The 13,196-nt window shown below is 36.5% G+C and overlaps 1 protein-coding gene across 5 annotated transcripts in view; it reads right to left on the bottom strand.

Annotated features, from left to right (window-relative positions):
• Nucleotides 1–13,196, bottom strand: part of ULK4 (unc-51 like kinase 4) — a 232,449-nt gene that overhangs the window by 48,418 nt on the left and 170,835 nt on the right. For all 5 annotated transcript variants that reach the window (XM_082752887.1, XM_082752885.1, XM_082752886.1 and 2 more), the window contains one exon: nucleotides 7,916–8,101. In XM_082752887.1, coding sequence (XP_082609013.1) covers nucleotides 7,916–8,101 — 186 coding nt within the window. The remainder of the gene's footprint in view (nucleotides 1–7,915; nucleotides 8,102–13,196) is intronic.

Below are 13,196 nucleotides of genomic sequence, written 5' to 3' on the forward strand. Positions count from 1 at the left end.
ATAAGCATACATACGCCTCTAACCTGAAACAGTATCTAACCATCCGGGATGAAAAATGAAAAATCATATCAAACATATCCAATGAAAATGTGTGTCTTGGATTTCAATACACAGAAAGTAATTAGTCAAGTTAAAATTAACCATCTATACTATGAAGAATGCCATGGGATCTCAAGTGACAATCAGCTACAATATCCACCTCACATCTGGAAATCCTGTATATTGCAAGACATACAAATAACATTTTCATACTGTACTTTAATTAATTTTTGAAAAGCTATGTTATTCTTAATACCAAGTAAATGAACAAAAAATAATAATTCATATCTTAGGAATTTGAATTGCTTGTAAAATGTCTGAGAACAAAATGAAATACTATTAAGCTTTGACTATTCAAAATCATACTTTCATTGACTAAATATTTTCTTTACAATTGCTATTGAAAATATTTTATTAAGCTTAAAAAATTCTTCCACAAGGGTTTAATGATGAATGTACAATATTTCATTTACATGGGAATTTGGTAGAGCACGTAAAATATTATAAATTGAACACAAAGTTGAAAATACAGCTTAAGGGACTTAAAAAAATAAAAGAGAGAGAGAAAAAATGAATTATTTGGATAAATTGGTCAATATTAGTTTGATTCTCTGTGCTGTAAACAATAAAGTGCAGCAAAGGCACTGTACCACAAGAGAGAACTAGGCCTGCCAAATGCTAAATTTGTTTAAATTATACTATACTAGCTCTATTTAAATCATAGTTTAATTGCTGTTTGAATTGTATTACAGCAGTTATGATTAGCTGCATTCATCTTCTGACTAATTTAAACCAGATTTCCTTAACTCTAAACTGTAAGCTCAATGTATAGCTCCTTGACCAAAGGACACGGGACAGCCTGGCCTAGCGATTCCAATTCCCAAATCTCCACGTTGCTTGTTACAGTATCTCTGGTTAACTTCTTGGGTTTCTTTTTAAGCAGTTTCATTACATTTTAAATCAGTCAATACACAGGCAAAATTCACAAAGCTGTATTTAAAAACCTATTTTGCAACCAGATTAAAAGCCAAGGTGTGGGAGGCCTGCCTCACCACCCCGGGGCTCTCAGGGAGCACCCCGGGAGGGGATGGCTGCCACACGGGGCTGCCAGGCGAGCGGTCCATCCCTTATTTCTGAGCCTGCAAATGTGATGACTTAAGGTTGCCAAGCAACAGCACTGTGCGAACGGCCTCCCTATCTGTGATCTCTGGAGATGCTCTCAAATTTCATTAAAACCTGTCCGTACCTATTACACCAGGGCCTGTGTGGGGTCTGTAAACAGAGGGAGCCTCTCAAGGCTGAGGGAAGAAATAAAGAAATGAAGTGGCATTACCCTTTCCATCTATCTGCTTATGAGTATTTTAAGAAACCCCTCCTTTTTATGATGAGCATAATGTGTCTTAAAGTAGATTAGTGTTTTAATCTTGGGGGAATCTTTAGTTGTTTATGTCTAATAAAATGCTTCATCCTACCCAAGGATGTTATTCTATTACGGACTGAAAACAACAGAAGATGGTCTATAAAAAGAGATGCAAGCTCAGTAACAACTTGAAAATAAGAGGTACTAGTTAAGGCTAGAAATTGTATAAGAATCATCCAGATTGTAAAAAACAAACAAACAAACAAACCATTAACAGCAGGTGCTTTTATAGTGAGCATACTTATACATGTCAATGAGCCACAAGTGAGTATTGTATTCAGAATCTAACAAGCATCTCTGTTACAAAATCATCCCTTAGAGCAATGGAATATTATGGATTATTTTAGCAACTAAATGAAATAAAGGCACACTTAAAAGATTCAGATTGCGAGAAAGATGCGTAAGAAGTTTTTCTGCAGCTACCAGACTACTTGAGAAAACTACACTCTCACAGCAGATGTGCCAACAGGTTCACTTAGCTTCGTAAAACTCTCGAAAAAGACTGCGGGGAATTGCTGCACAAGCACCTCCTTGTGGCGTAGAATACTTAGAGCTGAAGATGTAAAAGGGACGCTATAAATCTCAGGATTTTGCTTCCCCTTCTCTGAGAAGAGCTCCAGGTAGATGTATTTGCAGCAGGCTACTGAGGAGGAAATCTCCAGTAGGAAATTTGACTTTCAGAGGGATTGCAGAGTAGCTATACTAAATCAAACATCTGTGCTACCCAGACTGTATCTGTCTTCGAGCTCTAAGTATCTTTCCTCATAATGCATAATCACTGATTAAGATAGTGGGGACCTCGTCCGGGGACTATCACAGTAATTATATTTGTTGTATGTACGTGTGTATATACATATATATGTATATATATATACACACACATTATTTATGTATCTATACATATATGATTTAATATACAAATACAAATTCAGATGTGAACTCAGCAAATCTCTGTATAAAACTCAGAATGATGCCATTGCTAACCTAGCGACAGAACTATTTAGGGATGTATGAATGATATTTTAGACATAGTGACTACTGGTTAACCAGGCTGCAGAGTTCACTGGAAACAGGAAAGTAAATCTGCTTGCAGACACAGAATGATGCTGTTGCTGGGGCACAGACTGGTAAAGAGAGCAAATCAGTGTTCAATAGCCCTACAATAGAATTATTGAAAGTTATGGACCTCTGTCGCTATTCAAGTACCATTGATCTAGCCTTTGCACATTTACTATACAGCCTAATACAATTCGAGAAATCCTCATACATATCTCCACAGGGTACTTGACTTTCAGATAATCTCTTAAATAACTTAGTTGCTCAAAAATGAAGGATGAACTACTTTTTGACAGTTATGATACAAAAATTAGTGAAAATCAGGTTATAGACAGAAGATTGGAAGAAAAAAAAAAGTGAATTAAGTAGAATTCAAGTATACTTTCTGACGTACTTAAGGTAAAAGTCACAGAACAAAAGTTCATTCTCCACAGTGACTGGACAACTGTCTGTTAGAGCCTGATGCTTATTCATTTTTCTCAGAGGAATTTTTCCTTATTACCAGATGAAATATAGAAGAGTCTTCCCTTGTTTTGAAAGATGAAGTATTTTATTTGTCAGTATCCAGCTGTAAGCCTACAGTGATTATCTGTCCAGTGGGAAGGCATTGGCTAGTTCTATAAAAATGCTAATGATAATTGCTTGCCTTTACATTACATACTAAATGGTAATTTGAGCTGGCAGTTAGTTGTTTTTTTTTTTTTTTTGTTTGTTTGTTTTTTTTTTTTTTTCCTCTGGGGAAAAAGAAATTAGAATCTTCTGAGTAAGGTAGGCAAAAATTGAACTATTTGCTTTCCAAATGAAAATCTCTTCCACTTCACAAAGAAGTACTCAAATGCAGATGATTTACTGAACTGTAACAAGATACATTATAACCTCACAGAAAAGATGAAGTGGTCAGATAGTGATTTCCATGAAGGGTGGTAGGAGACGCTTCCAGAACTAAAAGACGGAACAAGAGCACTCTTCCAACATCACTGTTCAGTTATACAGATGCCACTAAAAGGGAGTACCTGAATAGCAGTATTATTTAACCCCAGAAAAAGCAACCAGAATAAGAGTGCTAGTAAAAGGACTGAAAGAAAAAAATAAATAAATTTGCTTCTTTGCTTCAATAATTTTATTCAATTTCTGTCCATTGTATCAATGCCCATGAGAGAACATCCCTGAAAAAGACTAGTTAGCCTGGACCTGACAGAGCCAAACATTTTTAAATGATCCTTGTTTACACAGTTTAAGAAGTCATCTCAAAGCACATTTTTTCTGTTTTTCACTCATAGTAATTTCTTTTTACAGCAAAATCTCTACTTGAATACACAGCAATCTATGGAGCTGGTTGGGATCCACACCCAAGGGTGCTGAAGAAGCTGTCAGGTGCCTTGGTGGAAGCATTTGCCAGGCCACTTTCAATAATTTACCAGCAGTCCTGGCTAACTGGGGAGGTTCCAGCTGACTGGAATGTGGTGCCCATCTACAAGAACAGAAGGAAGGAGGATCCAGGGAACTACAGGCCTACCAGGCTGACCTTGGTTCCAGGGAAGGTCATGGAGCAGAACATCTTGAGTGCCATCACACGACACATACAGGACACCCAGGTGATCAGACACAGAAATTGCATGGGTTATTAAAAGGCAGGTTGTGCCTGACTAACCCGATCTCCTTCTACAGTAACATGACCTGCTTAGTGGACAAGGGAAAGGCTGTGGATGTTGTTTGCTTGCATTTAGTGAAGCATTTGATAATGTTTCCCACTATATTCTCCTGGAAAAACTGGCTGCTCATGGCTTCAACAGAGGTACTGATGACTGTGTGAAAAACTGGCGGGATGGATGGGCCTAAAAGGCATTTGTGAATTGAGTTAAATCTGGTTGGCAGCCTGTCATGTTCCCCAGGGCTCAGCACTGCAGCCAGTTCTGTTTGACATTTTTATTGGCACTCTTGAGGAGGAAATTGAGTGCACCGTTGGTGTGTTTGCAGATGACACCAAGTTGGGCAGGAGTGTTGATGTGCCTGAGGGCAGAAAGGCTCTGCAGAAGGATCTGGACAGTCTGGATCAATGGGCTGTGTCCAGCTGTATGGGATTCAACAAGGCTAAGTGCTGGGTGCTGCACTTGGGTCATAACAACCCCATGCAGTGGTACAGGCCTGGGGAAGAGCAGCTGGGAAATTGCCAGCAGAAAAGGATCTGGGGGTGCTGGTCGACGACCTGCTCAATGAGCCAGCGGTGTGCCCAGGTAACCAAGACCGATGCAGTCCTTGCATGCATCAGAAATTGTGTGGTCAGCAGGACTAGGGAAGCAATTGCTCTTCAGTACTCAGTGCTGGTGAGACCACACCTCCAGTAGTATGTTTGGTTTGGGGCTCCTCACTGAAACTGAGACCTGAGTTGCTGAAACACGTTCCAAGAGGAGCAATCAAGCTAGTGGAGGGATTGAAAAAAAAAAAAAAAAAGGGATATACGAGGAGGTGCTGAGGAACTGGGGTTCTTTAGTCTAGAGAAAAGAAGATGGTGAGGAGATTGTATCAGTCTCTACAACTCAGGAAGCTGCATCAAGGTGAGCCTCTGTCTCTTTTCTCAGGTGACAAGTGACAGGACTTGAAGAAGTGGCCTCAAGTTGCACCAGGGGAGGTTTAGATTGGATATCAGGAAGAATTTCTTTGAGGAAAAAGTGGTTCGACATTGGAAAAGATTGCGCTGGCAAGCAGGTATTAAAGAAATTTGTGGGTGTAGTGCTTAGGGATGTGGTTTAACCATGGACTTGTAGTGTCAGGCTGATGGTTGGGCTGGGTGATCTTGAAGGTCTTTTCAAACCTAAATGATTCAATGAAAATGAAGCCATGAAAAAGGGGCTGTTCATGACGATTGCAATAGTTAAGTTCTTCTTGCCCCTGTCTGGCCTACGATCTATGTTTGTTTTAAGAAATGAATGCAACAAAATAGTAAGACTAAGATCAGTGAAGAAAGTGCTGCAAGAAATTTATATTGCCCTGCAGTCAACTTGCTGGACAAAGCTGATAATGAGAAATGACCACGTTAAAAACAAACACAACAATTTTGTCCAAAAAAAAAATTTCCATCTATTGAAGGTAAAACTTCATAAATAAAAAATACTAAATTAAAATGCCATATAAAGTTAACACTTCATCAAGATAAGGCCATCTTGTATGTTGACAATTTCTCTGACATGATTGTAAATTGAAGATTCTGATATCAGGATATAGATCTCCATTGACCCACTGGACATACATGAAACTCTTGGACAAAGACTAGCTAGTCCTACTGCTATACCATTTCCTTATTTCCAGAAATACATGTAATAAAGGCACCTATACCATAAACACATTGAATTCTTTTTACACATTCCTGTCTTATGGAAGCAATGCCTGTGGTCTCTAATAATGAAGTTACTGGGATCACATATCAGAAAGATGACCTGAACAAGCACTGATTGGCAAGAATGGAAATCCATGCACTTAGTCATCTCCCTAATAAAATATTGCTCAGATATGAGCAATTTATGAAAAAAAAGAAAAACACTGTTCAAGGTTTTAAAATTTAGCATGAACAGATGGTGTGGGCTGCATTCTTGTTAAATAGATATCATTATATTTCAATGTCTTTCATGATTACGACAATTTTGACAAGATAATCATCTCCTCTGAACAGAACTTTTTAAGGTTTGGAGAAATAATTCAAGATTTATTAAATAATCTGTCAAATTATCTATGAACCTTGCTTTCAAAAGAAATCCTATGATCTTATTAAAATAATTACAGAAAATCTGTACCTGATATAAATAACAAGTACCAGCAGCACTGGCATGTGAAGGAGATATCTAAAAAGTATAGGAACTTCCTAGATTTCAAAAGGTGATAGCATAGCTTTGGTCTCTTAAGATATTCATTTGAAATTTCTGTGCTACATATCCTGTGTGCCAGGTCAACTTCTGAATCATAGTCTGCAAAATGGAGGGAAAGGAAACCATTCTGTAGCTATGTTAAAATGAAATAATCTAGATATATATATTGCAGCCTCCTTTCTCTTTCCTTTCCTCACAGTGTTGCCTCTTTCCTCTTACTTGTTCTGTGGAAGAGCAAAACAAAACAAAACAAAACAAAAAAAGAAAAAGAAAAAAAAAAAACACAACAGTTCTAGGCAGTGCAACAATTACACAAAAAAATAAAAATTAACCTTAAATCTTAAAAAGAAAATCTTAAAATTTTTTGTTAGAATTCTCTTTTTAAGAAGAGCAGCAGAAAACAAAGGAGATGAGTAAATCCTGACGTGTCAGGACATGTCAAGAACGAGAGAAATTGTGAATTTTAAATGTCACTTCAATTTCTTATATTCATGTTTCTTCTAGGGAAAAATAGGGCTGAGCAAAATGAGGAAGAAGGGTATAGCTTTTACTTTCTTGTGATTTAAATAAAATAGGCAGGAGAAAGAAGACGGGAACAACTCTAAAAGCCCTATAAAAAGGTGACTTCCTCTTAACTCTATAAGATGAATTCTGCTGCCATTGATTATGGCCTTATTCTAGTAGCCAGCACTACAACTGCAAAATTCAAGTGTCTTCTGATTATACTGGGGAATTTACTCTCTTTTAATTGAAAACTCCTGCTCTTGGAGAATAAAGGGTGAAATAATCAAGCACTGCGAGGTGACAGTGGAGGCAAAGCTTCTACCAAGAGACTGAGATAAAAAGCATAGTTATTATCTAAAAGAATTTCACAGATACAGAAGGTTTTCTATCTAAGCTACTTGAGAAAAACAATGCTACTGTCATTCCACCATGACATAGCTTGACAGAACTAAAACTCCTACACGTCAATAACATCAACAGACTAGCCCATGTATGATTCCCACTGATTGACTTACTATTCTAAAACCACTCGAACAGAAGTAGTCCCTATCACTTGGTGAGAATGAGGAGTCAACAGCCAATGTACAAACCTATTTCAAGTATAAAATGGTACTTTATTTACCATTATATCAAGTACTATGCTTCTGAACAGCTATTTAATGCTACAGGGTTATTTCTTTGAGAAGGCATTCATAAAACTGTCCCAATACTTCATGAAGCTGAAGTACTAAAACAAATATATAAATAACACGTGCTATTTCAGTAGCTGAACACGGAACTGAAATAGGAAAAATTCAACAACTGTTTTGTAAGAAGTTTTAAAAACAGAAGCCTATCTTCTCCAGAGAAATTAATTGAAAAATTAATTGAAAGTTCAAGACAGGAGATTTAACTTCCATATTTTGTTTTTAAAATTCCTTTATATACTTTTTTTTTTTTTTTTTTTTTTTTAACTTTAAAAGGAAAATTATAGCTAAAAAAATTATCCAACGATACAAAAAACAAGGAATTTTCAAATGTTTAGAAGTTGACTCACCAGTCTCTTTATGATCCTCAACAAAAGCTTCAGTTGTCGTGTATCTTTTTTGGATTTCAGCACTTCAGCAAAGCTGTCCATGTTTTCTGGAGACATGCTGTCCTGACTGTTCCCTCCATACAGCTGAACCAGCAATGATAAGCACTGTGAGGTGTTCTCAAATATTTCAATATCTTCACTGGGAAGCTAAAAATGAACAAACAAAAATCAAATTCCAGTTTCAGAAAAAGTGCGTTTTCACTGGGAATTCAGAAGAATGTTAACATTAACACTGTGGCAGGAAAGAATTGTTTCTAGTTGATTGACTCAAAATTCCATTAAACTAGGCTGAATAAAGTGATGAAAATATAACTAAAATTCTTAAGCAGCAGTACAACTATGTCTCAGTTATGATCATATCAAATAGCACATCTATAGAGATATCATAAAAGCACTGAAAACATTGCTCCCAATTTTGTTATTTTCAGACCATATATTTAGCTTTAAAATAGAAACAGTATGATCCGAAAGTATCATTATAGCCATGATGTCTAATCTTCTGCATAATGCACACCATAAAACTTCATTTAATTATTTCTAAGTCAAGTCCACAGCTCCTGGTTGAGGTAGAGTACAGGGTATGTAATGGATTTTAACTGAACCACGTTAGAAAGTACGTTTTACAGATTTAAAATATTTTTTGGAGCTCTTTTCTAAATTCCAGCTTATCTATACTGCTTTAAAGAGTGGACACTTGAGCAGGCCCTAGCAATGGGATGAAGGAACTCTTTCCTGGGAAACAAAATCATGGAAAAGATTTGGCGATATGGCTAATACTCATCTTTAAATGACCTTATGGCAGTATGAGAAAACTATCAAAGTAATTTATATTTTTCTTTAAAGTACAATCTGGAAATCACAAGCAGAGAGGTTATATTGAGCTTGTATTTGTCACTGTTGGAATAACAACCGGAATGCAACGCTTACTTTTGGTGCATACTATTCTTGAGAGTCTGTGAAAAAATCAGACTTCCTGGGAACAGTCAAGAGGATGATAGATTGGAAAACGTAACATTGAAAGACGGAAGGAATTCAATCTATATAGTTTATCAAAGGGAGGGCTAAAGAGCACTTGATCATATTCTTTTGTTCCATGTGAGAAAAAAGAAGTTGAGGACAGCTTAATTTCTATACCTGAAAAAGGACTGGTATGAGATGTTGGCTCAAAACTTTATCTAAAGCAATTTAGATGAGAGGGAAGATCTAATTTGATTTTCTTTCTTTCTTTTTTCATTATTAAGGGCAATTAACCACTGAAACAGCTTCCTCAGAACTGAGACAGATTCTCCATCATAGACAATTTATATATCACAATAGTTTTTTTTGTTTTGTTTTTGTTTTTTCTTCTTCTAAATAACAACAACAAAACCCTTTACTATAAAGAGGAATTAATTTAGGAGAGTGCTAAGTTTTGTGTTACAAAAGACAGTATACTGACTGAATGACCACAATAGCCTTTTTCGGTCTTACAAACTATAACCTGAACAAAACATACCAGTGGTGATCTTACAAGTAAGGTATGTAATGTTTTCACACTTCTGTAACTCCTACATGGTTTCTTAATTCCAAAAATAGTAATCACAAAGTAGCTACATTACAGTATGATTAACAGACTATCCTTACTGACAATTAAAAGCAAACAATCTGTCCAACCATGTGTGTGTGTGTATATACATAAATATGTATTCACATATATATGTATACACACACATATATATATATACATATATATCCCTACCTACTGCAATAGTAATTACTTGTTTTATCCTAAGTATGAACTTCCCAAGTTTTTTTTTTTTTTCATTTTAAACCCATCCAGTTACTTTAAAGTAATCTGGAAACATACCATCAGACACATACTTCTTAAATATCTGAGCAGCAGGTCCCCAGGGATCTGCATGCAAATTTGAACCTGCTTTCCATTAGCTTCACAGAGCTGGCTGTTTAAAACAGACTGAACTGAGATGTAAGTGCTGAATACATAGCCCCAAGACATATCACATTCTACTTGACCTAATGCTATGCAAGTGACAGGACCACAGCAGCTATTTCTTGCATGGCTTTGCTATATTTTTTCTCTTCATTCCAGTCTATATTCCATATATTTCATTCTTTTCAATATCCAGAGTTATATAATAACATCATCAACATAAATAGCAAGGCTAAAAAGGAAGAAAAGCAACAAAGAGTAACAAGCTTTATAGCTCTCTCTATATCTTCCTTATCAAATCAAAAAAAAAAATAAAATCCACTGATCTCACTGGGAGCTTTGAGTTGACTTTTACTTCCTTCAATGAAAAATAAAAAACACTATTAGTTAAAGGAAGGAAAGATTACACTACTTTAACATACATCTATTATCCCTTTCATATGCAGCACTGTCTAACTTACAGTTTGTTACCAGATGAGTGCAGACAGGTAAAGCAATCACTCCCTGAAATCATAGCACATGAACTACATTCAGTTTTCAATTGTGGTTTGTTGGCTAGCTAACTAAATAAAAATCAGTGAACATTTGAACAGGTATGTCTTTGCCCTGGTGCTGCAGCAGAGACCGGTTTCCTGATTTCCATAAGCACAAAATCCTACGCATAATCAAAAATCTCAGTAGCCATACTTGGAAGTGAGACAATTCTCAAGGTCTTTTTCTGAGATGCTTACTAAAACATCAAACTGAGGAAAGGAAAGGTGTTAGTCTCTGCAGAGGACTGCCCCTACAGCAATCTTGCATGAAGAAACACAAAAAGCACCATGTCCTTTGTAGCTCTTCCTGAGACCAGCAGGGCACACCAGCCCATTCAGTGTTATTCCCAAGGAATCTACACAGCGGGCTGCCTCACCACAAGGCTGTCTACAGCAGGAGTCCCCAGTTAGTGAGACAGTGCCAAGATCAGGAGGAGCCGAGCTTTGGCTGATGGCTTGACTTGCCTCTTCCTGGTATGCCCAAACTTTTACTGTTGTAGCTGCTGTCCTTTCCCCAGAAACCTTCACCCCACCCCCAAAAAAAAAAAAAAAAAAAGATTGATTGATTGATTGATTGTGAAAACCTCCGCCCAGTATTTGGCAACCATCCTCCAAACCCAGCCACCAGTATCATGCCAGGGTTCACAGTACTTGCAAGCAGTGGCATTGTGCTATTCTATCACAAATGCCCAAGTCCTTCATCCCCTGTTGTATTGCAGGGTCTTCTGCTACACCACAGACCCTTTGAGCTTCAGTGTTACCTATAGTTTGGGGAGCAAGTTGCTGTCATCCTGGAAAATTGTGGAGTTAAATGATAACAGCACAGACTTCGGGAGAAAAAGAAAACAAGTTGGGAATAGGAAAGACACGATTTTCTCTGGAGGGTCTGAGAATCATTAGCCTGCAGTCTAACCCATCAATAATTAAAGTGTAAGAGGAATTCTCAGCAATGTCCCTCTACAGAGAAAAATGCTTATGCATACATACTCAGAGATCTCACCATTTTGCTGTTTCACTACTGACAAATAGTAATTTAGATGTTGTGTCATAAGCTGGTACCCTGAAATTTAGAACTGGCTGCCAGTCTGTGTTAGTACTTCCATTAACGGTAATAAAAAGCAGATCTGAAGAAAATTGTTGGCATGAACAAAAGCAATGACTGAAAATATGATAAAGATAGCAAACCACAGAATGAAAATTCAGTTTTCAAGTAAATGGTATCTCATGTGTAATAGGAACGGAAAGGCTAGAATCATATTGCTAGGCAAAGGAATATAGATGGATGGTCCATCTGTTAATCAGCTGGAATAATATTCTCATATTTCTACTCATAACAATTCAATTTGATATGAAGAAATATATTTCAAGTCTAATGCATTTAGAGTTTTTCATGACAGCATATACTTAAGTTTTTATTCTTTCAGTTGATGAGACACCCAAGAAAAACTGGAGTTCTAAATCTTTAAGAAAAGATCTGCCCCCTAATATTTCATAATTAGTGGAAAGAACTCTAATTGCCTTTAATTTCTTTTCACTTTTTATCAGTCTTAGAGAGGATTATGAATTCAGTCTTTCAGCAAGGCAGGAATGTTTCTGCTCTCTCTCTTTCTCCATGCAGTTTTTAATATTCTGGGCTAACATATAACTTAAAAAAAAAACAAAAAACAAAACAAAACAAAAAAACCCAGCATCCTAAAATAAATTAAGGAACAGCCAAATTCATAATTTTTGCCATTCTACAACTCAGAACTGTAGAATTATTTTTCAGTTCAAAATTTTTAAATAATGCTTCAAGACAAGATTTTGTGCAATGAATTTGCACTCTTTTTACTTAATTTTTATGGCCAAGGTATAACCTCCTGTTAACAGGCTCGTAGCATACAATTCGACTTCATTTCTGAACAGAACCTGCTCTGTGTATTTTAAGGTTAACAGGGTGAAAAGCAGGTTTCTTGTTATTACACATCTATATTTTTGTAGTCTGTTGTCAAAAATACCTGCGTTATGAGCCCACTTGCAGCCTGTTCATGAATTGCAAACCATTGCAAGAAATGTGTGATCATTTCAGCTGAAGTGGCAGTTTTCACACCATTGGAGTTGTTACAGCATCTAATTTTAGAGCTACAATGAAACTGTCTGGATTACCCGGAGGGGACACTATTTCAGTGCATTAATGAGGTTAAACACAAAGAGAGTTTATTACGATAAGAGATAGATGTTCATTACATCAGTAATGTGATTACAGAGTATGCTATACAGGAAGCACCACTGGGAACTATGGGGACGATGATTTTACAAACATTAAACAAAATGTAAAAGCAAAACATCACTATTAAACCTGCTACTTTTGCTATACTGTTCTTATTAGGAAATATGCACAGTTTAAATGAAAACATATTTTGGCTCGGGGCAAAATTTTTGTCCTTATATCTAGGGGAAAATATTAAAAAAAAAAACAACAATGTATTTTCAGTTCATCTTAGTCTATTCTAACTGCTGAGAAACTAAATCTCTATTTTGAAGTTCTGTGCTTATGACAATATATTCTCTTTTTTTGTTTGTTTGTTTGTTTTTTAAGGTAGCTTTGTGGAACAGGATCCTTCATAGATACTTCAGAGATAACATTTCAGATACAAACACAGCAATACATTACACAGCACAGGACATAAACCTATGTCTTCCCACCCTGACCATAGAACTGCCTAGAACTGTATTCCTAAGAAATGCAAAATAAAATTCTGCACAGTCTGCAGGATTATCATTCTTCTGCAGTCATTTT

Source organism: Aythya marila (assembly GCF_965140915.1).
Source record: "Aythya marila genome assembly, chromosome: 2".
NCBI lineage: Eukaryota > Metazoa > Chordata > Aves > Anseriformes > Anatidae > Aythya > Aythya marila.